The sequence below is a fragment of the Arachis hypogaea genome, chromosome 8 (assembly GCF_003086295.3).
Source record: "Arachis hypogaea cultivar Tifrunner chromosome 8, arahy.Tifrunner.gnm2.J5K5, whole genome shotgun sequence".
Classification (NCBI taxonomy): Eukaryota; Viridiplantae; Streptophyta; class Magnoliopsida; order Fabales; family Fabaceae; genus Arachis; species Arachis hypogaea.
The window spans coordinates 10,185,095-10,211,640 of record NC_092043.1 but is presented as its reverse complement, the minus strand read 5'-3'; the positions used below and the strand labels follow the sequence as shown (position 1 = coordinate 10,211,640).

At 35.5% G+C, this 26,546-nt stretch overlaps 4 protein-coding genes across 5 annotated transcripts; 2 read left to right on the top strand and 2 right to left on the bottom strand.

The window, feature by feature from the left end:
* Positions 1 to 650: 650 nt before the first annotated feature.
* Positions 651 to 2,123, bottom strand: LOC140174656 (uncharacterized). The gene has a single exon (XM_072200144.1). The coding sequence runs from the start codon at positions 2,121 to 2,123 to the stop codon at positions 651 to 653; it is 1,473 nt and encodes a 490-aa protein (XP_072056245.1).
* Positions 2,124 to 13,263: 11,140 nt separating this feature from the next.
* LOC112706034 (cyclin-A1-1) lies at positions 13,264 to 17,018 on the top strand. 2 transcript variants are annotated; one of them, XM_025757116.3, is made up of 12 exons: positions 13,264 to 13,778; positions 13,877 to 14,045; positions 14,136 to 14,306; positions 14,477 to 14,613; positions 15,073 to 15,165; positions 15,339 to 15,472; positions 15,586 to 15,661; positions 15,761 to 15,837; positions 15,939 to 15,972; positions 16,098 to 16,247; positions 16,352 to 16,486; positions 16,594 to 17,018. In XM_025757116.3, the coding sequence occupies exons 1-12, from the start codon at positions 13,611 to 13,613 to the stop codon at positions 16,654 to 16,656; spliced, it is 1,407 nt and encodes a 468-aa protein (XP_025612901.1). In that variant the 5' UTR covers positions 13,264 to 13,610; the 3' UTR covers positions 16,657 to 17,018. The 2 variants fall into 2 exon arrangements, with proteins under 2 accessions (XP_025612901.1, XP_025612900.1); XM_025757115.3 differs by having other exon boundaries at positions 13,877 to 14,306.
* A 55-nt stretch (positions 17,019 to 17,073) lies between these two features.
* Positions 17,074 to 19,920, bottom strand: LOC112706033 (uncharacterized). The gene has a single exon (XM_025757114.3). The coding sequence runs from the start codon at positions 19,328 to 19,330 to the stop codon at positions 17,219 to 17,221; it is 2,112 nt and encodes a 703-aa protein (XP_025612899.1). The 5' UTR covers positions 19,331 to 19,920; the 3' UTR covers positions 17,074 to 17,218.
* A 115-nt stretch (positions 19,921 to 20,035) lies between these two features.
* On the top strand, positions 20,036 to 24,731 carry LOC112706035 (chloroplast processing peptidase). The gene is made up of 7 exons (XM_025757117.3): positions 20,036 to 20,257; positions 20,362 to 20,600; positions 22,960 to 23,022; positions 23,121 to 23,189; positions 23,295 to 23,381; positions 23,687 to 23,754; positions 24,145 to 24,731. Exons 2-7 carry the CDS (start codon positions 20,373 to 20,375, stop codon positions 24,212 to 24,214), a joined length of 585 nt encoding a protein of 194 aa, XP_025612902.1. The 5' UTR covers positions 20,036 to 20,257; positions 20,362 to 20,372; the 3' UTR covers positions 24,215 to 24,731.
* Positions 24,732 to 26,546: the final 1,815 nt, after the last annotated feature.

Below are 26,546 nucleotides of genomic sequence, written 5' to 3'. Positions count from 1 at the left end.
TTGTCTTGGCTGAGGATTGCACCAAGTCTGGTCCCCGAAGCATCAGTATCCAGCACAAAGGGTTTCGAGAAATTCGGTAGAGCCAGCACCGGCGCTGTTGTATGTGCATATTTAAGGTTGATGAAGGCATCATTGGTGGCCGCAGACCAAGTGAAGGCATCCTTCTTCAGTAAGTCTGTGAGTGGCGCATCCAAGGTAGCAAACTGGCGGATGAACTTTCTATAGTAAATAGCAAGGCCCAAGAATGCACGAAGTTGCTTCACCGAGGTCGGCACAGGCCACTCCCTAATAGCTGTGACCTTTGAACCGTCTACCTGGACCCCATGTCTGGATACTACATGTCCCAAGTAATCAATGTTCTGCTGCCCAAAGGAACACTTTGACAACTTAGCGAAGAGGGTGTTCTCCTGAAGAATGGACAAGAAATGCTTCAAGTGTTGCAAATGAGAATCCCAATCAGGACTATAGACGAGTATATCATCGAGGAAGACTAGCACAAACTTCCTTAGGACCGTCGCAAAAATGGAATTCATGAGGCTTTGGAAGGTCGCTGGTGCATTAGATAACCCGAATGGCATTACCATCCATTCGTATAATCCCTGGTGTGTCCAGAAGGCAGTCTTATGACGATCATCTTCACGGACCCTGATTTAGTGATAGCCCGATCGGAGGTCCAATTTGGAGAAGAATTGCGCTCCAAAGAGCTCATCTAATAACCCGTCGACGGCTGGCATGGGAAAAGAGTCTTTTACAGTCACAACGTTGAGAGCCCGATAGTCCATACAAAAATGCCATGTCCCGTCTTTCTTCTTAACTAACAAGACTGGGGACGAAAAAGGGCTGGTGCTGGGCTGCACCATGCCTTCTGACACTAACTCAGCCACAATACATTTAATTTTGGCTTTTTGGCTATGTGGATACTGGTATGGGCGCACCTTCACCGGGGAGGAGTTGGGAAATAGGGTGATACTATGGTCATGGGTACGCAGTGGCGGGAGGCTGTGCGGGATCTGAAATACTGTAGTGAAGTCGGTTAGAAGTGAGGCCAGTTCAGGCGGCATGGTGGAGGGAAAATCCAATGGGGAAGGAACAGGAGTCTCGGGCGACTGGACTTGAAGAGTGTATAATTCAGCAATAGCAGACACCGAGAAGAGACGCCGAAATTGGCTAAAGTGAGCCTGGGTTGGACCTTGCCACTTCTCGCCTTGTAGAGTGACCAACCGATCCCCAGCCAAGAATGTGATGAATTTATCTTTGTAGTTGACCAAGTGAGTATCTAGTGTCTCCAACCAACTGTCACCCAAAACCAACTCCTTTGAAGCAATTGACAGCACAAAGGTTGAAATAGAGAGAGTATGACCCTGGATGGTGAATGGAACATTGCATACTTCGCCTTCACAGTGTAGTAAGGCGTCGTTGCCGACCTCCACTGCAAATTTTGGGGCTGGAAAGATGGGGAGAGCAAGCATAGTTGAGAGTTCAGGGTGGATGAAGTTGTCAGAACTGCCGCCATCCATGATAATCCGAAGTTGTTTCCCTGCAATAGAGCCCGTGAACTGAATCGACTTCCTAGAGGGTACTCCCGACAGAGCATTAAATGATAAGTGGTGAGGTTCCTCAGTGGTGGAATCCTGATCAGGGGTGGAAACGGGTGGGCTAAGGTGCTCCTCTGGCAAGTCTTGGTCCGGTGGGAGTTCCTCCACTGACTGGATGATGAAGTAGTGTTTGGAAGAGCATTTGTGGGAGGGGGAGAATTTTTCGTCGCAAGTAAAGCACAAACCCTTGTCATGACGAAATTGAATCTCAATGGGGGAGAGTTTACGGAGGGGGTTTGATTTGGGCGGGGTTGGGAGGAGCGGGGGTGCTGAAGGCGTGCGTGGGGTTGGGGTTGGGGTGTCCGCGTGGGCTTTGCTTGCCGAAGTAAAAGGGGGTTTCTGGGAGTGGGTGAGGAAAGGCATGGTTGGGGTTCGAGATCTGGATGAGGCTGGGAAGAACTTCTCGTCGAATAACTTGGCCAGGGCGACCGCCTGTAGCAATGAATTCGGTGAATGCGATTTGACTTCGCGTTTTAGATCTGGGTGTAACCCACCGACAAAGCGGTCAAGAAGAAGAACATAATCCATACTGTATGCCCTTGCGGCCAGATCGGTGAAGGTGTCAAAGTATGAGGTAGAGGATTGTTTCAACTTCAGCAAATCCTCGCAGGGGTTGTCGAACTGGGACGAACTGGATCTGCATCGCGGTGGATAAGGTAAACCAATCTTGGATCGGGCTTGTTCTTTCGAGCAATTGAAACCAGGACAGTGCCTTCCAAGCTCACGGCGGCGAGGTCAACCTTCTGGTCCTCCAGGATGTCGTGGATCTTGAAGAAACGGTTGGCTCGATAGATCCACTGGAGCACATCATCGCCGCCGGAGAAACGGGGAAACTCAAGCTTCACGTGTCGTGGGGGTGCAAAGATCGAGTGCGGTTGATTTGCCGACACCGAACCCTCAGCACGTTGAGCAGCATGAGCCTGAAGTGAAGCCAGGGATTGATTGATGGCAGCAAGTTGTTCCTGATGGGCCTCGGAGCGCTCGGAGAGTTTGTTGATAGCGGCTTGCATTGTTTGCAGCCGAGTATTGTCGGCCATAAAAATAGAAGCAAAATGAAAGCACCAGTTGATATAACTATGCAGGAAATTCGGCACTTAATTTGAATGAAGGGAGTACGAGGGTAGTACAAAGGTTCAACAACTAGAAAAAAAAAAGATGAACCAATTCACTTAACAGGTAACAGAATTGAGAAGTAGAGTTGAGGAAGGGAGAGCTTCCTGCAGCAGAGAAGAAGGGGATATTAGTCAAAATGGCCAATAGTAAGAATTAACAGAGAAGGACAATTTCAGAGGGTGAGAGGGTCAGAACTTACAACTTTCATGCCATTTCCATGGTGCCTTTCTTCCTATATATTTGTTGTCATTTCCGGAAAGTTTGTTGCCTCCATATTGCTAGTTGAGTTGTTATGCCAACTGCCCCATTTCTCTTTCCTTCTATCAGATTAGTCCTACACCATTAGAAGTCCTTGTTCTTTATTTCTTTACCTCTGTTCAATAGTATTTCCAAAGCAGAAGACCATAACATACTAGCCTAGTTCAGGATCTAGGTCTAATTAATAAATATTATTTTTTAAAATTCATATACTTTTTAATATGTTGGAAATGCAGTGAAAGAATTGAACTCATGATTAAAGATGTAATATTAAGTCTAATTAATAGAAGGAATGAACACAAAGAAAAACAAGAAATACTACTGAAAGATAATAAACAGATGGTCCCATGAAAACATCACTCAGAGCTTATCAAACTTCTCTGATTCTACTAAAACACTCCCTCCCCTCTTCTTCACGGCTCTCATTTGGACTTTCTTATCACTTTTACAATCAATTAGTTACTTTTTTTTCTCCATTTTCTCACTATTCAATTACATCTGTTTTTTCTTTATATACCAATTTAAAATTATGTTTACATAGCTAGAGAAAAGTGCTACTATAGACGTAATCTCTATAAAGTGCTACTATGGACGCAATCTCTATACTCCACAAGGTTCTCCTTCTTTACCCACTTCTTTTCATCGTTATTTTTATTCTCATACCTCAATGTCAAATGTTACTAATAAATAATACTGGATACTCTAACGAAGATTTTATAATTGTTTTTATGTGAAAAAAAATTTTTTGATCTTTAAATGATAAATTGTTAGGTTAGATTTTGATATGTTATAAAAGTATTGTTTTTACTTAAAATATAACTAAATAAATAAATCACACTTTTATATAAAATATCTTCATAAAAAGATGTTTTTAATATTTTTATTTGAATAATTCGTATAAATAATTATTTCCTATATAATTTATTGGACACATTGAAGTATATAGCTTGCCAGACCCTTCAACAATGGGTTCTTATAATAGTTTGAAGAACCTTGAAGATGATAATGAGGCGGAAAAAATGAAAAACTTTAAATGGTGCGAATTGCTCTACAAGTGAAATTAGCATTAAAATTATTTAAAAATTTTAGAAATTAAATTGAGCGAAAAAATCTTCAATTATCACATCACTTGTTAGAGAGACCTGGTAGTAATTAATTCATCTTAATAAGTTGTTAATATTTTTATAACAAAAATTGGGTTAGAGACAAATATGAATTCGTAGGTCAAATTTAAAGTCGAAATTGAATAAATTAAAACTTCAATTATCAAATTAAAATTTAGATTTTCTAAATTTTGAATTTTCACTTTAGAGAGTTTCTTATCATTAAATGATTTCTCTTTCATATTTTCTCTTAGTTTTACCTATGAAATAAATAGTGAGAGATCACACTTTACCCTCTAAAGTGAAATTCAATATTTAGAGAATCTAAATCCATCAAATTGAGATGCTAGTAAAACTTTATGAATCAATATGAATAATTATGAATTTGAACCCATGTTAGCTCGACGGGGAATGTAATATTTAATGTTAACATTTTAGTGATAACGCCTTGGCATCCGCATTAGGATATTTGTAATACTATTATATTTAAGGAAGTTTTATGATGGCATTGATTTTAGTGACTTAAGGTGACATAAGTTTGACCATCAAGTAAAATATTAATATATGGCAAAAAAATTAAATCTAAAACTAAAATGATTCTCTCTTTTTTATAATTTCTTATAATTACTTTTATCAAAATAATTTTTTATAATTATAAAAATAATTTAAAAAAATTATTTAATATTTTTTTAGTTATATTTATAATTAATATTTTATTATTATTTTTATTTTTAAAAAATAATTTCTTATAATTATTTTTATAATTATTTTTATTAAAATAATTTTTTTATAATTATTTTTATTATTATTATTTTTAATAATTTCTAAAAATAATACCAAAATTATTTTTTAATTATTTTTATTATTATTTTTTATCAAAATAAATTTTTTTATAATTAATTTTTCTTTTTGTAATTTTGAAAAACTAAAACTAAAATAATATTCTCTCTCTTATAATTTTTTATGATTATTTTTAAACTAACACAAGAGGAGAATATCATTTTGGTGCTAGTCTTTTGAAATTATAAAAAATTATTTTTTAGAAATAAAAATAATTAAAAATTTATTTTGGTGTTATTTTTAGAAATTATTACAAATAATAATAAAAATAATTAAAAAATAAAAATAATTATAAAAAATTATTTTAGTAAAAATAATTATAAAAATTATTTTTTAAAAATAAAAATAATAATTATAAATATAATTATAAAATTTTTTGGTGTTATTTTTTATAATTATGAAAATAATTACAAGAAATTATTTTGATAAAAATAATCATAAAAAATTATAAGAGAGAGAAAATTATTTTAATTTTAATTTTAATTTTTTTGTCATATATCAATATTTTATTTGTTGGTCAAATTTATGCTACCCTTAACCACCAAAATCAATGCCACCATAGAACTTCCATTATATTTATTGCTTTGGTTGGCATTTGGCATTATTATTAGGCAAACTTTGTGAGCAGCATACTTTCTCTTTTTATTTTATTAATTATGCATTGTTAAATTTGGTTGTATTCTTTTTAGATTCTACTATTTAAAATTTGATTAGGGCCAATTTCGAATGAATTTATAAAATTTTACCATTCGTAAGTGGTATAAATTGTTAATAATAGACACGCTACACATCCATGTAACCGTGTAACCAAGTGGCCCAAATCTAAATAGAGTTATGCGCATTAATGACGAGTGAAAACACGCGTCTGAAAATCCTTCGTTACTTCGCGCTCATTATGAAAAAGCGTTACTTCTTCCTCAATATGAAGCCACTACATGAAACCGCTCCTTCTCTTCGAATTTCTCTCAAAATCACTCAAACTTCAGTCACGTTCTCTGCGAAAACCACTACTGGAGAAGGATCGTGAGAAGATTTAACAAGGAACAACCAGAAATGAACGAAAACAGCAACAGAGATTCGCCTTCCTCCTCCTCCTCATTCTCCTCCTTTTTCGCGTTCCTTCTTCTTCATGTATTTTTTTCTTATCTTCATTATTTTGTTGTTATTGCTGTTGTATTTTTTTGTCTTTTCCTCTTTCTCTCCTTGGTGAAGAAGCAGTAGAAGGTGAGGAGGAAGAGTTTTGAATTGTGCAGAACAAAAATGAATCGAAATGGCCAACTTCACTGAACCAAACATCATTCATGTGCTAAATAAAACGTCATAAACATTTAATCATCAAAAAAATATTTTTACATGCACAAGGACTAAATTGAACACACTAACAATTAAGTAAATCAAAATGAGCAACTCCACTGAATCGAGCAACATTCATGTGCTAAATAAAACGTCATAAATATTCAATAATTAAGAATAGTATTTTTCCATGCAAAAGAAGTTAAGTAAACACATAACAATCAAGTAAACTGAAATGGTCAACACCACTGAACCGAACACCAATCACGTGCTGAATAAAACGTGAGAAGAAGAAGAAGGAGGAGGAGGAGGAAGAGGAGAAGAAATACTATTCTTATTGATTGAAAGTTGATCACCATTTATTCACCACATGAACATTGTTCGGTTCGGTGACCTTTGTGATTTTGATTCACCAAATGAATGTTGTTTGGTTCGGTAGCCTCCTTTTACTTTGTTCAGTGTTTAAGATTATTGTGATAGCATGCAGCAATCATTTTCTAGTTGTCTCAACGTAATAACCTCATTGAACTGATTTGAAGTTGAATCAATCATTGTTTCCATTCAGAAGTGTAGATCAAAGAAGAAAATGAAGAAGAAGAAGAAGAACGACGGAGCTTATTATGTTGAATTCATTGCCGATCAATAATGAAGAAGCGAGCAGAGAAGAAAAATGCGAACAGAAGAGAACGACGAATTTTATTAGGTTGAAGAAGAAGAAGAACGAAAACGCGAGAAGAGAACAAGGTTTACGTTGAGAAAAGTTTACGTTAAGAAAGGTTTATCACGCAGCAGAAGATTTACGTTATATATGTTATATGAGGCATGTGTATAACAAATGTATAAAGAGATTGAGGAGACTCATCTGATTGAAATTACTTAAATAGTTTGGACGAAAAAATTACATGAATGTAGAGCTTTACTCGTTAATAATATACTTGCATTTCGAAGATTCATTATATTTGACTAATGATAATGTTAAAAATTTAAAATAACTATTTTATATAATGTGTAACTTTTGCTCCTTAAATTAAAGTAGTTGTTTAAAAAATAATAAATAAAATGATGATGAAGTTTACTAAAAATTAATTATTATACTAGTTTATTGTGGGTGTTGTGCATGTAAGTATTTCGTCATCAACCCAAAACCAAGACTATAATTTCGTTTACTATGAGATGTTCTTGAACCGTCACGTGATCAGGCACCCATGTTCTACGACGTTAATATATTATTTTTGGTGAATTATGCTCATGTTCTAACTATTTATAAAATATTTTTTTACAAGATTGAGTTAGAACATGATAAAAAATATTATGCATTTTATTAGTGTTAATTTTAAAGGTTCATGAAATATGAATATTTGAAGTGAGGATAAAAAAATATTTATTTAAAAATATTTAAAAGTAGAATAAAATATAATTTTGTTGAAAGATTATTGTAACATAAACTGCTTTAGAAGGGAAGATTCTTGATAGTTGTAGCAGTTTATGAAAAAAATAATTTTTATACGTAAATCTTATAAAAATATTTAAATTTTATATTCAAATTTAAATGTATATATAAATTAAAAAAATAAATGTTAAAATCTAAATATTAGAAAAATATATTTCAATTTTAAAAATATAAAATTTTAAATTAAATGGTAAATAATATGTTTTTTTTTAATTTCATTTTATTCAATTGGTTGATATTATTTGAAAAAGTTGTAACCTCTTTTATTCTACATTAAACTAATTGAGCTTTATTTTATAGTCAATATTATTCATCAATAAACACTACAAACTCATCATGCTATACATATATTCCAATTATTATATACACACAAATTTTATAGTAGTTAGAATGGTTAGAAAGTGTAAAAAAAACAACAGAAAAAGAATTGTGTGTATTTAAATTGTTGTGGAATGATACAATATAAAAGAGTATTTATATGTGTTAAGAAAATCGAAATAATAAAGACGTCATATCCTATAATAAAGACGTCATATATACTAAATAATTCTAATGAATTCTAATAAATGCTAATTGATCCTAATATATTCTAACATCTACTCCTTCAAACTCAAGTTGTTACTTGAGTTTGAAATTTATTTAAAACAAGGAAGCGTAGACGGAACTTGTAACACCGTACCATTCAGAGTCTTATGCTTAAGTCATAAAACTAAGGTGGCGAGGTATTACGACCTCTAAAAGTAAAATTATATATATAATATAGGTGGAAAAGATCTTATCTAGGAGCCTTTGAAGAAAAGTTATTAAACGAATACAAGCAGAATAACACAACACTCACGATCGGATAAAAGTAGAAAGGTGGATAAGATTGAACGGAAAAGATAATATAAATATATAAGATCAGAGTTCCAAAAATGCAATTAACAAGCTCTAGGCTCGGCCTGCAAAGCAAAGACCGACCAGAGTATACATATACATATACATATATATACATCCCAAAGTAACCCAAAATAGAAAACCGACAACTTGTTTCTCCGAGTCAACCTCTAAGAGGGACAAACATAAAATACAACCTGCATTTGAATCCTAAGAGTTCTTCGTTTCTTCAGAGTCTCCAAAATACACAGAGTGATACTTCTCAACCTGCATTTGAAAAATAACAATATTGTATGAGATGAGAACCGGGAGTTATTAGTATGGTTAAGGTGCCCACATATATAATAAATAAGATCCCGGGAAAGCCAGAGGCAATCTTAAAACTCCGACACTCAAATTATAAAATTTTAAAACTATAATTTTAAACCACAAGTAAGATAGGTCGTCTAAGGATCTTAAAGTTCTAACTCATTCATAACTTATCCTCTTGGTCTCCCACCTCCCTCCAAACCTCCTGAATTCCAATACACAGACAAGCAAAACAAACAAGACAAGCACATATAGAAATCATATATAACAAGTAGGCAATTAGCAATTAACACGAATAAAAAATTAAGCAAGCCAAGACAATGCACACTCAAACAAAACATACAAATGCACATGATGCATACCTGACCTATGGCTGATGATATCATCTGTCGGTTACCGACACGTCCTGGTAGCTAACCATGGACAGAAACATCCATTGCGGAGCAAGTGGGTTTGAGCTACAACCTTCTTACTACTACCTGCTTAACCCAGAGCCAGTGGAATAACCACTACTGCGGCTACTACCCAGGCAGGTGTTTGAAAGCTCAACCTGGAGCAAGTGGAATAATCCACTACTACTGCTACTACCTAGACGTCATAATCACTGACTTGAAGCAAGCGGGACGAACCACCATCCTACCTACTACCCAGGTATCTCAAACACACATTCATTTAATCTAAATCAATTATCATTATTATTATTATTATTATCAAATTTTAAACATTGACCTGGAGTAAGCAGGACGAATCACCATCCTTGCTACTGTCCAGGTATCTCAAGCATACTTTCATTCATTCTTAATCAATTATCAATTATTATCACATCTCAGACATAGACCCGAAGCAAGTGGGATAAACCACAATCCTTGCTACTATCCAGGTATCACATTCAAAGTTCATTGTTATTTTCGTTATCATTTCAATTTTTTCATATTCATTCAAAACTCCATAATTAAATTCGATTCATAATTCTTCTCCCTCATCTCATATCCGGAGCAAGTGGACAACGCCACTGCCTACTACCCGGTCACATATATCTCATTTAATTGCACATCATCCTTACTCCATCATCCTCGTCAAATCAAGTAGCCCCTTCTTCAACTCCAAGTTATTTCTCCTTCCTAATTTTATCTCACTACTAAGCATATCACTAAGGTCTAGGGGCTAAAAGAATAAAAATAGAGGTTTAGAGGTTCAAAATTAGGTTTTAAAACAAAAAATCTATTTTGCTGTAAACAGGGGGTCACACGTACACGTGGACCACGCATACGCATGGATGAGTTTTTCTCCGCTCGTGTACGCAAGCACCCTGCTCGCGTAAGCGATATGCCCAATCCGAAAGGGTTAGTCGCGTCACGTGCAGTGGTCGTGGATGCAAGATCTGCAAATTTGGCAAAAATGTTGAATGCTGCAAAATTTTTTGCTTTGCACTCCAAACTTTCGATGCGCATAACTTTCTCGTTTTAAAATATTTTTCATCCATTCTTCAAACAGCATAAATTTCACAGAGCCAATTTTCATATGAAATAAGTTTGAAATAATTTGGGAGTTTGGAATCCGAATTATGCCTCACCGAAGTTCGACAAAAAATCATATTTTCACAAAGCTTATCAAACCTCTATTTTCACCAATCTCATATCTCAACATCAAAACTCTAAGCCTTTTTGACAATATCTAATCATACCAAGTCACATTTCAATGTCCCAAAATATACCTAATCAATTCTCATTATCAATTCTCTTAACCATCTTCAACTCAAGCCATACATAAATCATCATTCATACAAGAATCATTATTATAAATTCAGTATCATCGTTATCATTGCTTATACAAGCATCATTCACCTTTCTTACCTTTTTTTGACTTTCGACCCAATTTCACGGCCTCCGACCCTAATTCACGGCCTCCTGCCCAACATTTATCAATTTATTAACATTCATATGTTCACATTCAAAATCCTCATCTATTAGCATCAAAATCATCATTCACCAATCTATTTTACCAACACCAACTATATTCACATCAATGAATCATTAATCTGACCATACCTTATCATTTTAACATATATTGATAACTAAAATGATTAAATATGCTTCAAACACATATCCAACTTATCCTATAGTCATCTAGCCTAAGTTTGCACGATACCGTACATATTATATACGAGAAACCAAAACCATACCTTGGCCGATTTCTTGTAAAACCCAGAATGTCACCACCCGTTCCACAAAATCCAAGTTTACAAGGTCACACCAAACGGGTCTTCGTCTCCCCAAGATCCAATATCAAGTCTCCAACTCCACCAATTTGTTTCCAAATACATAATTCAATCTAGATTTTCATACAACAACACTAGAATTACCTTAGGATTCACAAATTCAGTAATTTGACAAGGATTAAACGTTTCTCACTTTACCAACGAAAGTTTGGGATAATACCTGGCAAGCCTACAAGGTTAATTTGATCCTAAGGCATCAAAATCACATAATTCTTCAAAATAAATCCTCAAATGTTCGAAATTAGGGGAGCGTAACTGAGAAAAAAATACTGAGGTACTTACCAAATTGTTCTATGAACTTTGTAGAGCTCAACGTGGTGAACGCGTGGCCACAAACGGTGCGGCGATCGGAGCTCCGAATTGAAAGTTGCAAGGATTTGAAGTTGAATTGAAATTGGAACCTAGGGTTTGCTCCCTCCAATCTCTCTTTCAGCGTGTGTGCGCATAATGAGAGAAGAAGATGCTGATGGTGGGAGTCCGGAAGTCGAGTTATGTCTTGCCAAAGTTCGGCAAAAAATCAGATTTTCACAAAGTTTGACAAAAGTTTGTCCCTAAAATTTGACAAAAGTTTTACAAATATCCTTAAGTTTTATTTTGTTTTAATTTTGTCCCAAAATTTTTTGATTTGTATCAAATATACCTTTCGCGACTAATTTTTCAAAATATTTAAGACCAATTCAACAACAATTTCATAAGAATAACCATCAACACAAGCAAATCAAGCATTATTTTCATGCAGTATTGTTAGATTGGTCTTAAATTTTTTTAATATTTAGCCTGCGGGGTATATTTAATGTAAATCGAAAATTTTTTAGACAAAATTAAAACAAAATAAAACTTAAGGGTATTTTTGAAACTTTTACCAAATTTCAAGAATAAAAAGTATACTTTATCTTTTAAAAAAATAAAAAAATCTCTTGTTCATTATAAGAAGGTAAATCCAACAACACCCCAATGTTTAACACCCCACATCTTTATGTTCAAAAATAATATTAAAAAAAAATTCATATCCAAATTTGTTTGTTGAAGCACCAAGTTCTGTTATTCTATAAAGTATTTTTATTAATGGACATTGATTTGGAAATTATTTTTTTAGTACATATATTTTGCATTAGACTTTAATTTGTTACTTAGAAGTTTTTTTTATATTTATTTTCAAAGAATAGGATTGTCTAAAAAGAGACAAAATCTTTTTTTTTTCAATTATAGTAGAATGAAAACAAAAAGCCTAAAATTCAAAGGAACTTTGTCCCTCTTATATAATTGTCAACAGCTAAGATTGGTGATAAGCATTTATGTAAGACAAACAAATTTAAGACTTTGCTCTGCAAAAAGAGTTTCATTAAAATTATTTTGATCATAATTCTGTGAGTATCATAACTCATTCATAATATATAATTAAATATAGTTCATAAAAAGACATATTTTTATACCCTATTTTACACATGATTTCGTTATTATTCAAATTAACGAGTTTAACACTAGTAACTACTAACTACACAACATAGTTCTTCTACAACAAGACAAATTGAATGACTAGATTCACCAAATTGAAGGAGTTTGTTTGCGCTATGCTGAACAAACCTTTTTCATGTGTGTTTTAAAAAGTCATTTGAAGTTGAATATTTTCTTCTCTTAATTAGCATAGGTTCCGTAGTGGGGGAGAGCCTCCTCTTTTTTGGTGCAAAGATTTGAATTGGTGTTGTGCATGGCATTAATCAAATACGAAAAACTAAAACATGAATACTAATATTATCAACTTGTTTTGTACAGAAAGGACTATGTTTGGGAATTGGGATCAGTATTTGGCTCCTCAAAGCAGCAGCAAACGACAGATCCAGTGACCGTTTGAAACTTTGAAACAATTCAAATTCAAAATAGAAGCTCCTCCACACTCACGTGCCAACGACAATTCATAATACCATAGGCTGCACCTGCATCATGTATGAAGCTGCACTCTCAAACGGCGTCGTCTCGAAACACATTTTTGAAAAATAAGCTCTAGTAGTATAGAACCATGCAGGGGACCACACTCGTAACGAATAATGTGCCAGATCAACGGTCCAGATTGACCCACATTTGAAACCAACCCTTTTCCCCGCCCTCAAAAACCACATTAAATACTACCTTTATCAAAAAGGAAAATTCACAATAAATGATAAACAAATAAATTAAAAAAAAAATAAAACAATAAAATAATCTGATTTAATGCACACTCACGATTTTCTCTCTTGTTTTTTCTCTTAACTCTAAAAAGTTTTCAAATGAAGAAGAAAAAGACCCCTTCTTTTCCCTTTATATGGTAGTAATTGATTTCTCTCTGAAAATCAGAGCAAATAGTGCCACTAACAATCTTTCTTTCTTTCTTTGTTTCTGCGTCTTCGTTTTCTCTCTTTCTTTACTTGGTTCTCGTTCAGAATTTAGAGTATATTGTTCTCAAGAAAACAAAGACAAATTGAAGAAAAGGAGTTTCAACGGTTCAAAATTTGATTGAAATGTCGAACCGTCGTTCATCGTTTTCTTCCTCAACGACGTCGTCTTTGGCAAAACGCCATGCATCGGCGTCGTCAACCGAAAACCACAACGCGGGAAAGGTTTCCCTTGCGAAGAAGCGAGCGCCGCTAACAAACCTCACCAATAACATTTCTCGACGCTCTTCTCTGGTATTTTTTCCACTTCTGTATTCTTTCATTCCTCACGTGTTCAAGCTTTAGGTTTAGGTTTAGGGTTTCATAGATTGATCAATTGTTAATTTTGATAGGTACCTTGTGCTACTAAAGTTGCTAAGACGAAGAAAGAGGCTTCATCATGTAACACTACTACAACTTGTTCTTCAATTTCAAGCAACAAGATACCGATTTTGCAGAGTGCTGTAAAGTGCAATGCTGTTGTTTTTCCGAAGCCTAGTTATGTCTCTGCAAGGGAAGAAGGTGATGCTAAGAAAGTTGTTGTTGCTGTTGCTGCTGCTGCCCCTGTTAGTGTTCATATCTCAAAAATGGATATTTCTCCTTGTAAATCAGATGGGGCATCTGTTTCCATGTCTTTGGATGAGACCATGTCTTCTTGTGAATCTTTCAAGAGCCCTGACATTGAGTATTTGGACAACAATGATATCGCGCCGGCCGTTGACTCAATTCAGAGGAAGACATTCAGCACCCTCAACATTTCTGATACTCCAGAGCCACCAGCAGGTTGAAATTGATTATGAATATGAATATGAATGTGGATATGAATATGCTATTTGTGTTATTATATTTTGTAAATCATCTTTGTGGGGTTTGATTTTGTTTTATTTTTTATCATATTGTCTGTACCAGTGCCTTGTCTTCTAATGCAGTACATGATTGGATATGTTTTGCAGGGAACATATGCAGTAGAGACATACTTGTTGAGTTGGAGAAAGATGACAAAGTTGTGAATGTTGATAACAACTTCATGGATCCCCAGCTTTGTGCAACATTTGCTTGTGATATATACAAGCACCTGCGTGCATCTGAGGTAAAAAATGCATACCTCATATTATGTGTTTGATGTGTTATTAGTTTAGAATCACTGTAGCTACTGCAACTTTGTAAGACTATTTGAATTTTTTTTGAATAGTAAGTGGATCTTGCTTTGTTAGATTCCCAACTTAAATTTCTGACTGCTTTTCTTTATTCAAAATTTAGTAGAATGCCATTATTCTTTGAATAGTGGTAGAATGACCTTTTTGTCGGATTGCACCTTAGTCCTTCATTTCTGCTTTCTTTCACATTTGGCTTCATAAAGTTGCATTTGAGGGCTTAGTCATCCTCAATAACTATGAGAGTTTATTTTTATTAGTCAGATAGTCCCTCTTATTTTATTTAGTTTTTAACCTTTTCACCATCAATACCTATCTGCTACAAAACATTAAAATTAATACCATTTGATTTGTTTATTCTAAATTCTTTTTCTTTGTTAAATATGGAATCTTAGGCAAAGAAAAGACCTTCCACGGACTTCATGGAGACTGTTCAGAAGGACATAAATCCAAGCATGCGTGCTATATTGATTGATTGGCTTGTTGAGGTAATCTTGATATTCAACAAAAAAAAATAGTGTTAAAAAATATGAACACACCTAATTTTTGGCACATGATATTGAACTTTTTATCTTACTATATTGCAATTGGGAGATCAAGTGCAGGGGGGGGGGGTTGGGGGTTTATAGCTGTATGCTAAACTTCCGTATTCGATTTTCAGGTAGCCGAAGAGTATCGATTGGTACCTGATACATTGTATTTGACAGTGAACTACATAGATAGGTATCTTTCAGGGAATCCAATGAACAGGCAAAAATTACAATTACTTGGTGTTGCTTCCATGATGGTTGCCTCGTAAGGGTCCCTGTTATGTCTCTGATTGATGAAATTTCTACCATTTCTTTTTATCTATTTGGATTGACAAAAACACATAATAATAGACTTTGATTTTTGGTTATTATTGACAGTAAATATGAGGAGATTTGTGCACCCCAGGTAGAGGAATTTTGTTACATCACCGACAACACATACTTCAAAGAAGAGGTTTGTGCTTTTACATTTTATTGGCTTAATTTTGCAGCTTCAAGTTACTTGTTTATAGTACATTTAGTGTGCCAATCTAATGCAAATTATTCAATGCAGGTTTTGCAAATGGAATCTGCTGTCTTGAATTATCTGAAGTTTGAAATGACAGCTCCAACAATTAAGTGTTTCTTAAGGTAGTGATTAAAGTGATTGCTATCTTATACTGATCATTTGAAGTTCTATGGTTTCTCAATGGCCTAATTCAACACCTCTTTTATTTTTCATGTGATATCAGACGGTTCGTTCGTGCAGCTCAAGGAGTCAGTGAGGTATCTTCCTCTCTTAAGCTGGTTATTTCTATTTGTAGTTCTTGTACTGCATTTAATTGTATTGTTTCTTTATAATTAAACTCCACTTCTAACAGAAAAATGATTCCATGTCTTTATTTTTTCAGACCCCTTCGTTGCAACTAGAGTGCTTGACAAACTACATTGCCGAATTGTCTTTGTTGGAGTACAGTATGCTTTGTTATGCTCCGTCACTAATAGCTGCTTCTGCAATTTTTCTAGCCAAGTTTATACTCTCCCCCTCAACCAAACCATGGGTACAGTACTATCAACAAAGCCTATGATCATTTTAAGATTCTTAATGTATTCATTTTAAGGGTATATATGCTTGTGCTTGATATTATTTTTTCTCCTTAAACAGAATGCTACATTGAAGCACTATACACAATACCAGCCTTCTGATTTGTGTAGTTGTGTAAGGGATCTCCATCGACTTTGTTGCAACAATCCTAACTCCAATTTGCCTGCAATTAGGGAAAAGTATAGTCAGCACAAGGTATAAACATAAACATCTTTGCCTCTTGAGTGGTTGCTGCTATGATTTGTTGTTCCCTTGTATAATATTTTCCTCTTAACATAGATATGTTGAATTTGTGTTTTCAGTACAAAAATGTGGCCAAGAAGTGTTGCCCTTCCTCAATACCTTCAGAATATTTTCAGAATTGAGGAAAAATACAGTTGAATTGCCGTTACTCAAGAGAGAAGGCCATTCTTCTCTTATCATTGTATATGTAGTTACCATTTTTCCCACCTTGATTAGAAGAGTTCTTGTTGTATCTGCTTTTCATTTGATGTGGCATGCTCTGTGGGGGTTCGGCCATAAATTGACAAAAAAAATCAAGCTTCAAAGAATCTACTTGAATCATTGGCTACTACTGCATCTCCATCATTTTTATGGCTACCACATAACTGCCCAATTTTAAATATGTAGTAAGCAGTAAAACAGAAATAGCACATTAGCACATGATTAATTTGTTGAACCTTTTTTACTATGGCCTTTTAATCTAATCAATAGTTACAAAGTATCATTTCCAATGAATTTGAGTTTGCTCTACAAGTATCATGAGAAAGCAACGCCAATCATAACCCATAATAATTATAAAGTATATATAATACATATAACCCAAAGTTCACACTTTACAGTAGCAAGCATCTTATTATGCATCTGCCAAATGATAAAGGCATTTACCAAAAGATAAAAATTGCAATATAAAATGCCATTAAGACCTTATAAACCACACTGAGCATTTGACACAACACTTCCATTACCATTAGGCATATTGCTAAGCCAATGCAAATCCTCAAAGGCACAGTACGGGCCACCCTTGGGCTTCTCAATACTAACGGGCTTCAGAAACTTGGGGGCCCAAGCAGGTGTACCATCCTCATACGAATTATGGGTCAATCTTGTCAAACCCGACCCGTCCAACCCAATGGTGAATATCTCACCATACGGCTGGTACTGATGAGGGTTAGATATTGGCTCAGCAGAAATGCCAGCAAAATCCGAAGTAAACACAATCTTCTTTCCATCGGGGCTAAAGTACGGGTGGTTTGTTCTCCCACCCGACCCGCTTTGAATAAGTTTCCTTAACCCGGTTCCGTTGGGGTGGATCAAGTACAACTCAAAACTTCCATTACCGGGTGCGTGCCGGTCCGAAGCAAAAGCGATCCATTCTCCATCCGGTGACCAGTTACACATTGTGTCTGTCCAGGGCCCCTCCGTCAACCGTCTCAGCCCGTTGCTTTCGCCTTCGGCCGCGTCCATCACATAGAGGTTCTTGTAACCCGTCCGAGCTGACCGGAACACGATCCATTTCCCATCAGGCGAAACCGAGGGAAATGCGTTGTTGCCTCCGCCGAGTGTCAACCGCTTGATGTTGTTACTCTTTTGGTCAACGTTGATGGAAATGATATCAATACGCGTGCTCTCTGAGGAGAATCCTTCTCCGAGTGCAGTGTAGATTATACCCGGTCGAACCGGGTCCCATGCGGTTGAAAATGTCATCGCGTCAGAAACCTTTCGAAGGTTCGAACCATCACTGTTCACTACGTAGATCCCTGGCATGTCGACGTAAGCGATTCGGTCACCCGAGGGAGAAAAAACCGAGAACGAACCAGTGAACCGGAAGATGGATAGACCGGGAACCGGGCTTTTAACGTTCTCGAGTAATAGCTGAGGGGATTCGTTTGAGTTTGGCTCGCCCCTGCACTTGTGGTATCCGACCCGGGTTGAATCGGGCGAGAGGAACGGGTTAAGGTGGTGAGAATTGGGTGAGACGAAACGAGTCAACTCGGTGAATTCGTTCTTGACCAGGTTGAATAATTCGATTTGGCGATAGGTGGAACCCGGCCTCCTTGTCGCGACGGCGATGAATTCGTGGTTTGCCGGCGAGGTTGCGGGTGTGAACGCGTGGAGACCCGGCGGGGTGACTCGCTCGACTCGGACCGAGTCAACGGATATGGATCCCTTCCCGGCGGGGAGGATAGCACGGTAAACACTCCACCACTGGTCGTCGCCCCTCCGGTGGAAATAGATGGTGCGATCGTTCACCCAGCTTGGCCAGCCACCGTGTTCAACAACCTTGACTCGTTGAGTCCCATCCCGAGTCAAGAACACATAGATGTCAGTAGTAAGATCCTCCACCTCGCCGTTCCATCCAGATTCGCCGTAGGAGGCGACGGCCGTGAACTCCCCGGAAGGAGACACGGCGGGGCTAAAGTCAGCGACGCCGTAAGGGGTTAGCCTTCGAGTGTTACCAGATTTGAGGTGGGTAGAGTACACGGCTGCCCAGCTGACACGTGGCACGCCGGGGTTCTCGTGTGTGGAGACGTAGATAAGATATTCTCCCGTGAGGGTTGGTTTATCCTTCATGGAGACTTTGTTATCGTTTTGCGAGTGATTGGGTAGCAGAGGGAGTTGGATTCTTTTGGTGATGGTTTGGGATTCGAGAGTGGATCTTCTTGATGAGGTTTGGGGTTGTTGTTGGAGGTAGAGTGCGTCATAGAAGATGGTGGAAAGGCCGTCATTCCGTTCAGTGACGTAGACGAGTTGAAGGGGCGGTGGTGGGTCTGTAGGGAGAAGGAGGGTGGGGGGAGCGAATTGGCCGTTAAAATTGACGGAGTGGCCATCGGTGAGTCGAAGTTCAGAATTGGGAGTGAGTGGAATATTATTAACTGGGACGGAGTAGATGTCGAAGGCGTAATCGGGTCGACCAAGTGTGGTGAAGATTATGCTTGTGGAACCTTGTTCTTCATCAGATGCATAAGATAACGGTAATAGTGACCATCTCCATGACAGTAGAAGCCATACAAAAGGTAAGTACTGCCGAAGTTTCATCGTTTCTGTTTCTGTTTCTTCTTCTTCACTGTCAAGTGTTTGAGTGAGTGCGTGCGTGCGAGTGTGAGCAGTGTGATAAATTAATTGAAGAGGAATAGAAGATAACGAGGTGAGGTCCAAAATTTGTGTACGTGTGGCGATGTGATACGATAACACCCTAATTTGTCGTTTACTGCTTTATGCATGGGCTTGTTGGACTTTTTTCTTGGCCCAAAATGCCTCAACTCTTATTATCATTAGTCATTTTATCACCATAAGTATCCAGAATCCAGAAACCCCTTCTCTTCATGGCAGCAACATCTGTAAATAAAAAAAATTCTATATATATATATATTAATGTTCTTCAGAATTTCGTGAGCAATGACGTCTGCTGCATATTTCCCTTTCAAGTTACCTTTTCTATTTATTTTATTGTGGCTGGAAAATAAGGGGAAGTCGAAGAGCTTTCACTTCAGGGCCTTGGGGTTGGAAAAATGGAAATTTGATACGAACTTACGAGTACGATATTTTTGGTGTTGTAGGTAATACTGGGCCTGGTGAAGGATTTGAAAATTGGGCTCTAGATGAATTGGGCTCTAATTGTAAAAAGAAAAAAACACAACTGTTTCTTATGTTTTGTTAGTTACAGTAACGGCTTTGCAGTGTGACGTAACCGTAGACAAACAAACACTCACGTGTCAGAAAACCGCGTTGGATGCAGAAACTTAATCAGTAAGTCTCACCTAACTTCACCATTTACTAATACAGATACACTTCTTCCTCATTTTCATTCTCTCTCTTTCAAGTTTCAACTTTCATGTCTGAAGCTCTGGCTTCTCTCACATTCATTCATCGCTTGTTACACTTCTCTCAATTTTGACTCTTTCTCTGGATTCATTGTCCGATTTCAAATTAAAAGTCAAAACTCCGATCTCTTCACGAATCCTGGTACAAAACCCTGATCATGCATGATTCATGATAATCGATCCACTCTCTCATTTGTTCTAAATTCTTAATTAGGTTAACTGAATTCTGTTGTTTGTTTGGTTTAGTTGGAGTAACCATGAGTTTCTTGAGGCCCAGTGCATTGTACTACTTCCTTGTGGCTTCTCCTTCAATGCGATGGATGCCATGTCAGAGTGGAGGCTTCTTCCGATGGCCTGGTCTTGATGGGTTCATGAGGCTCCTTCTGCTTGCGCTTCTCTGGACCATGTTCTCTGAACTTCACTACATACCCTCTTCTTCTATGTACCCTACCCTTCGTGTTGGTGATCGAATTCTCGTCGAAAAGGTACCTCCTAACTTCATTCTTTTCTCTTAAATCTGTGCCCCTTTTCTTTTTCTTTTTCTTTTTATCTATCTAACTTCTATGTTTTAGCATATTCCTGTTCTATGTTGGCAGAACCTTCCAATTGATGGTTGTGTGTAGATTTAATTTACTCGTAATACAATTTTTTCTGCTGTTTAGGTTGTAGCTAGCTCTAGTTAGATCCCATTGATATTTCTTTTTAGGAGTTGGTGTTCTTGTATGTATTGATTAGTTTTTATCATGGCAATCGTTCCATTGGAGTATATACCCTTAAATAAATACCCTCCTTAGAAGTGATATACTCTGAAATCCGAAGTCTGTCCGAAACTACAAGTTCTACAAATGGCAAGTTGATTTGACATTTTAAGTTGTACTTCGTGTTTTACCATCGGGTGGTGAAAGTCAGAAAATGTATGTTTGGTAAAAGAGGGTGTAAATTGGTCAAGACATCTAGATATAGTTTTCAGTATTGTATGAATAAGCTACGTTTGGTGATAACAAAGTTGTTTAACCACTTATCTTTGAAGTGATTAAGTGAATTCTACTTGATATACTCAATGAATTCTGCTAGTTTTGGTAGTAAATTTTTTGGTTGGGTGGTGGTTAGGGCTGGCAATGGATAGGGTAGGGTAGGGTAGGGTAGGGTTTGGATCTTACCCTAACCCTATCCGCCCGTTGAGAATTTCATTAAAACTCTATCCTATCCTATTCGCGGGTTGAGAATCTCTCGACCTTAACCCTACTTGCATCCTAAAGTTCTAAACCCTATCCTATCCTACTCTACCTGTAGAAATATCAAACTTTTTCAAAGCAAATATAAAAATTCAATCATTCCAAATTTTACACATATTAATAAAATAAAAAATATAAAACTAAATTCAAATTAAAATTAAAAACAATAAAATCTTAAAGAAACTTAACATAAAATTACAAACATACATATTATAAATATACAAATGCTCTAAATTACACCGGCTTTGGCTTAACCCAGATCCGGTCCGAAATATAGGCTGGGCCTAATTTTTAGACCCTAACCCGATCTTAGACCTGATGAAACCTACCTTCGGGCCAGGTAAAAACCGGGTGAAAACCGAGTCTTTATCATGTAAAAATCACCTAATCTCCAACTATTATTTCATAATTCACATAATAAAATTCACTTAAAAAAATATAATAAGAACCATTCCTTTTCTAAAATTAAAGCATAACCATAATCAATACTAATATTGTCTAATAACACCAAATATTTAAATCATTACAAATAACACAATATTATGCATTAGTCTAAAGTCTTATGCATTTTAAACATAAAATATTAACTTATAATCTTATAATGACTAATAACAAAAAATATTAAGGTTTACAATATTTAAATTCCACATAAGAATAGCTATCATCTATCGCTAATAACACAAAATATTAATTGTGTATGATGACCTTGTCACCGGACCGAGTTCGGATGACCCGAGCTGTGGCACGGACCCGACCCGTCGACTCGAAATAATAACAGGATCTATTTTTGAGACTTTTATCCGGTCCTAGACCCAATGAAATCACACTAAATTAGCCCCCTAAAGTGTTCGGGGCCGGATCGGGTCTTCGGGCCGGGCCGGGCCATGTACACCCCTAGGGTTGAGTAGCCTACCCTACTCGAACGGGTTGGGCCAAGTTAAATACCTGCAGGTAGGGTATGTATTGCCAGCCCTAGTGGTGGTTTTGGGGGGGACGGGGTGACATGAGTCGTCTGGAAAGTAAGAAGTGGAAATTTGACTAACAAGAAATGTACGAGTTCTTAGACATTGCCCTCCTATCAACTCAATTTAGCAAGACCATCTAAACAATGTTTGAAAATGGCACAAACATTAATACAGCATAAGGGTAAATGACTATAAAAGGGAGAAAGATAGAGAATAATAATCTAGGTCAAAGGGATCTTAGTTTTAGGTCGTGGGAGATGTAGCAATAACTGATATGTAATGAAAGAGAGGATGCAGAAAGAGTATGTCAATTGGCTTTATGAATAATTTGTATAAATAGCAGATATTGTTTGGTTAATGATTCTTTCCGTTGCTGTAGTTCGTGTTGATTTTTGTTGATGGAAATAAACTTTAGCTTCGTTGAAATTCTGCTTCATTATGATGCAATTTTAAAAGTGGGGTCATTTTTTATATTTTGTCTTACACTCTTTTCATTTTTGTTTCTGCATACTGACTGTTTGTGTTGTGGTGAGAAACACACTCAAAAATAAGGTCAACAAATATTTTCTGATAAATTTCTGTTTTTCTACTTCTATCATCTTTTTAATATTTGAATTTTGATTTATTTTTGCAAACTTTGTCAGGCTTCATTTTACCTCAGGAGTCCTGCTGTAAATGATATTGTAACGTTCCGGGATCCAACAAAGGTATGTTATCATGGGACAAGTTGCGACTTACTTGCATATTCCTAGGACGCAACTCATGACACAATTCAATTATATGATTGTGCTGGTATTCTGTACAGCTATCTAGAGACAAAATGGATGGTGTTTTCATTAAGAGAATTGTTGCAAAAGCCGGAGACACAGTTGAGGTATAAATGTGCTTCAATTTTCTTTTTTTGGTAAAATAAATCACGAGCAGAGAGAAATATAACTAACACATCAAGTCTTCCTATCCTGAATCGCAAAATTTGCAGATTCGTAATGGGGAACTCTATGTCAATGGTGTTGCACGGGATGAAGATTTCATAGCAGGTCCACCATCATACACACTGGAGTTAACTGTGAGGCCCTAATTAATGCTATGGTCCTTTTTACTTTTAACCTTCATTCAAGAATTATGCTGTGACCACAATTCATATTCGTGAACATTATGAGGTAGAGTCGTTGCACAAAATCTCAAACTATGCTTCTTTCACAAGTTCAACAAATGTCTGCTTAGTAGCTTCCGGATTAACAATGTTCTGTTATGGAGAATCATGTGTTCTCGCTTTCCCTTTTATGTTTGCTTTGTGGCTGGATATCATTTCCCCTTGTTTCTTTGTTGATTCATATTTTCCTTTTCCTCACTTTATTTCTATCCTCGCAGCGTGTGCCTAAAGGCCATGTTTATGTTTTGGGGGATAATCGGAACATCAGCAATGATTCCCATATGTGGTGAGTAACTCCTGCTACTAGTTATTGCCCTTTTGTTATATATTTTACATTAAGATTATGTTTTGTTTGAGGTTTGATGGATAAAGCTCTTTGTATAAATACTCGCCAAGTTATCTATGGAAGTTTTCACCTCATTTTCTTAAGTCGTTTATTTGAAGCACAATTTGATATGTTCTCTTGATGTATAGTTACATCAGTATCTTGTTTAATGTTTGAGGAAACATGGTTTTACAGAAGCTATTGTTGTACTTAACAATATATGAATCATTTCCCTTAATCTCTGTTCTGTTAGGACAAATGATGGATCTCTTAATGTTAAACAATTTCTCCTATTATCATTATCTTTTTCTTCTTTGTAACATGAATCTTATTTTCCTTAATAATGAACAGGGGACCACTTCCTGTGAAAAATATTATCGGAAGATATGTCATGTCTTGGCACAGACCAAGAAACATTTGACGCACATATCATTATCAATTGGAGATGTATTGCAGGAAATAGAGTTCTACCTCCATGTGATTTCCATGAAGAGTTATATCCGAGTTATTGAATCATATTATTTGCTAACTCTAACTGCCATTTGGATACTCAAATACCCCTAGTGAGACTTCATTCTTCTGTTCTTCCTTTGGATGAAACAATTAAGTCTTGTCTCACTAGGTAAAGTCGGCCACACGTATTAGACAACACCATAGTGTTCTAACAGGAATCACATTCATATCCGAACCATTTACATCCAAATCTCTTTCAATATCACAAAAACAAACAAAAAATATTTCATGTGATTCCTGCTTGGTTCATTGTTGTTTGAGCATGGCATTGCTGATTGTTTATAGGAATCTGATTTCTTTTGTATTATCCATAATAAATTTGTTTATATGCATTGAAAGAAAAAGAAAAGTGTGGAAAGGAGTATTGAATTATTTGAATCTTGCTCAAAACTATGGCATAAGTGAAAGATACTTGTTAGTTGTTATAGTGTCATGTTCTTTTTTACTTGAATGACTTTGCTGCCAAAAAAAAAAAATCCTTTTAACTTTTTATCTATGGTCGGATTTGGATTGCTTGGAATATAAATATGTCTTTGTTGTTCGATAAAGGGAAGAATTTATCAAAACCAATTCTATCTACTTGTGCAAATTTTGGTTAGTGGTGTCATTTTCCGTTAATTGGCTCCTCTAATGTTTCACGCTTTGAAAAGTTAGTAACATGCAATTCCAATGAAGGAAGGAAAAACAAGATTGCACTACCTTGTTTTTGCACCATCCACTACCACATCTTACTCTTATCTCTTAGAAATAGCCACAAAAATATCTTGCCAAAAATTGCTTCAATAATTATGATTGGAATAATAAATGAATAATGCTTTAAGATGTGCTTTTTTGAGTGTACGATGTTGTGCTCCTCCTCAAATGTCTAGTTAAAGACATAGACTAACATTAACCTTTGTCTTGATGCTGATTCGAAGCATATTATCGAATATGATAGTCATTATAAAAATTATTTCATTACAGAAAGTTTGTTAATTGGAGTTTAGACTATTATCTTATGGTAAATGAACTCACAAAGGTTTAATTCTAAAGAGAAAGACTCTGAATTTTTTTTTCCTTTAATATTTGTCCATCCACTAATTTATTACAGATCATTATTGGTTACAAAAAATTAATTTCCTAATAAAATCATAGATATTATTTATCCACACTTGACTTCACAATTTAGCAGTTAAATTTCCTATATATAATTTTGAGTACAAGATCATGTGATCGTATTTGGTAAAAAGGAAAAAAAAATATTTATGCAATTTCTTGTACTGTAGTTTAGTAATATTAAATTCTTATAAACAAGAATTTTTACTTGGCATTTTGTGACGATATTTAAGAAATCGAATCCAAAACACCTACTCCGTGTAAAACATACCACCATCATAATAGATAAAAAAAAACGACAAAAATATATCATTATAATAAGAAAAGGTGTAGATTAAATTTATTAAATTATTTAATAATTTTTAAATAATTTTATATGAAGTGGAGTTTCTACTATAACAAAATTGCCTCAATAACACGGAACTATATCGTGAAAACTTGTGAATAAATAGTATATGAATATGATAAGAATTTTTCAATGAAGTAGCAAGTTTAAAACATTATATTAGTTGAATTATTTTCAATGATTTGGACTTGAATGTACCATTATAAGACATTAGTATATGTATCAATGTATGTTCATATAAAAGGACTATAAATAAATAACTTTTTAATTAGGTGGTCTTGAATTCCTAAATCGTAGCTAACCGTAGGCGTATAACTACTGCATTGTTTGGTTATCTATTCTGTACTCTTCTAGACAGGTTTATGCTACTAAGTTTCAACTTCACGTTGAAAAATCTTGGTTATCCTTAACATACTTAATACATTATATGTTCCAAAAATAATTGCCTGAATTATAGCTCGTTGGCATTCATGATGAATTTAGGGAACAAGAATAGTAAACCTAATAAACTCTTAAAGTCACGAGAGTTTATCAATCACATTGAACAATTTAAGACTTATGGTAGCTAATTATTTATAGGACTTCAATGTGTTAATTTGAACGTTTGATGACATTGGGTTTTAGACTTTTAGCTAATAAAAATGTTTGAAAGATAATAAAAAAAATCAGTCTAAAATAGCTTAAAATTATTTTATTTAATATTTTTAATTATTGTTTATTTTATTTTTCTTTCTGATATAAAAATTCTTGTAAAGATATTTTTGCATTCTTAGAAATAGACGATAAACATTCTACTTAA

What these genes read in the sequence shown, in the direction of transcription:
- LOC140174656 (XM_072200144.1), bottom strand. Translation starts at nt 2,123, where the DNA reads ATGGATTATGTTCTTCTTCTTGACCGCTTTGTCGGTGGGTTACACCCA.
- LOC112706035 (XM_025757117.3), top strand. Translation starts at nt 20,373, where the DNA reads ATGAGTTTCTTGAGGCCCAGTGCATTGTACTACTTCCTTGTGGCTTCT. An exon ending in ATCGAATTCTCGTCGAAAAG is followed by an intron (nt 20,601 to 22,959) that starts GTACCTCCTAAC and finishes AAACTTTGTCAG; the next exon opens with GCTTCATTTTACCTCAGGAG. An exon ending in AGCAATGATTCCCATATGTG is followed by an intron (nt 23,755 to 24,144) that starts GTGAGTAACTCC and finishes AATAATGAACAG; the next exon opens with GGGACCACTTCCTGTGAAAA.
- LOC112706034 (XM_025757115.3), top strand. Translation starts at nt 13,611, where the DNA reads ATGTCGAACCGTCGTTCATCGTTTTCTTCCTCAACGACGTCGTCTTTG. An exon ending in GCTTCCATGATGGTTGCCTC is followed by an intron (nt 15,473 to 15,585) that starts GTAAGGGTCCCT and finishes TATTATTGACAG; the next exon opens with TAAATATGAGGAGATTTGTG. An exon ending in CCCCCTCAACCAAACCATGG is followed by an intron (nt 16,248 to 16,351) that starts GTACAGTACTAT and finishes CTCCTTAAACAG; the next exon opens with AATGCTACATTGAAGCACTA.
- LOC112706033 (XM_025757114.3), bottom strand. Translation starts at nt 19,330, where the DNA reads ATGAAACTTCGGCAGTACTTACCTTTTGTATGGCTTCTACTGTCATGG.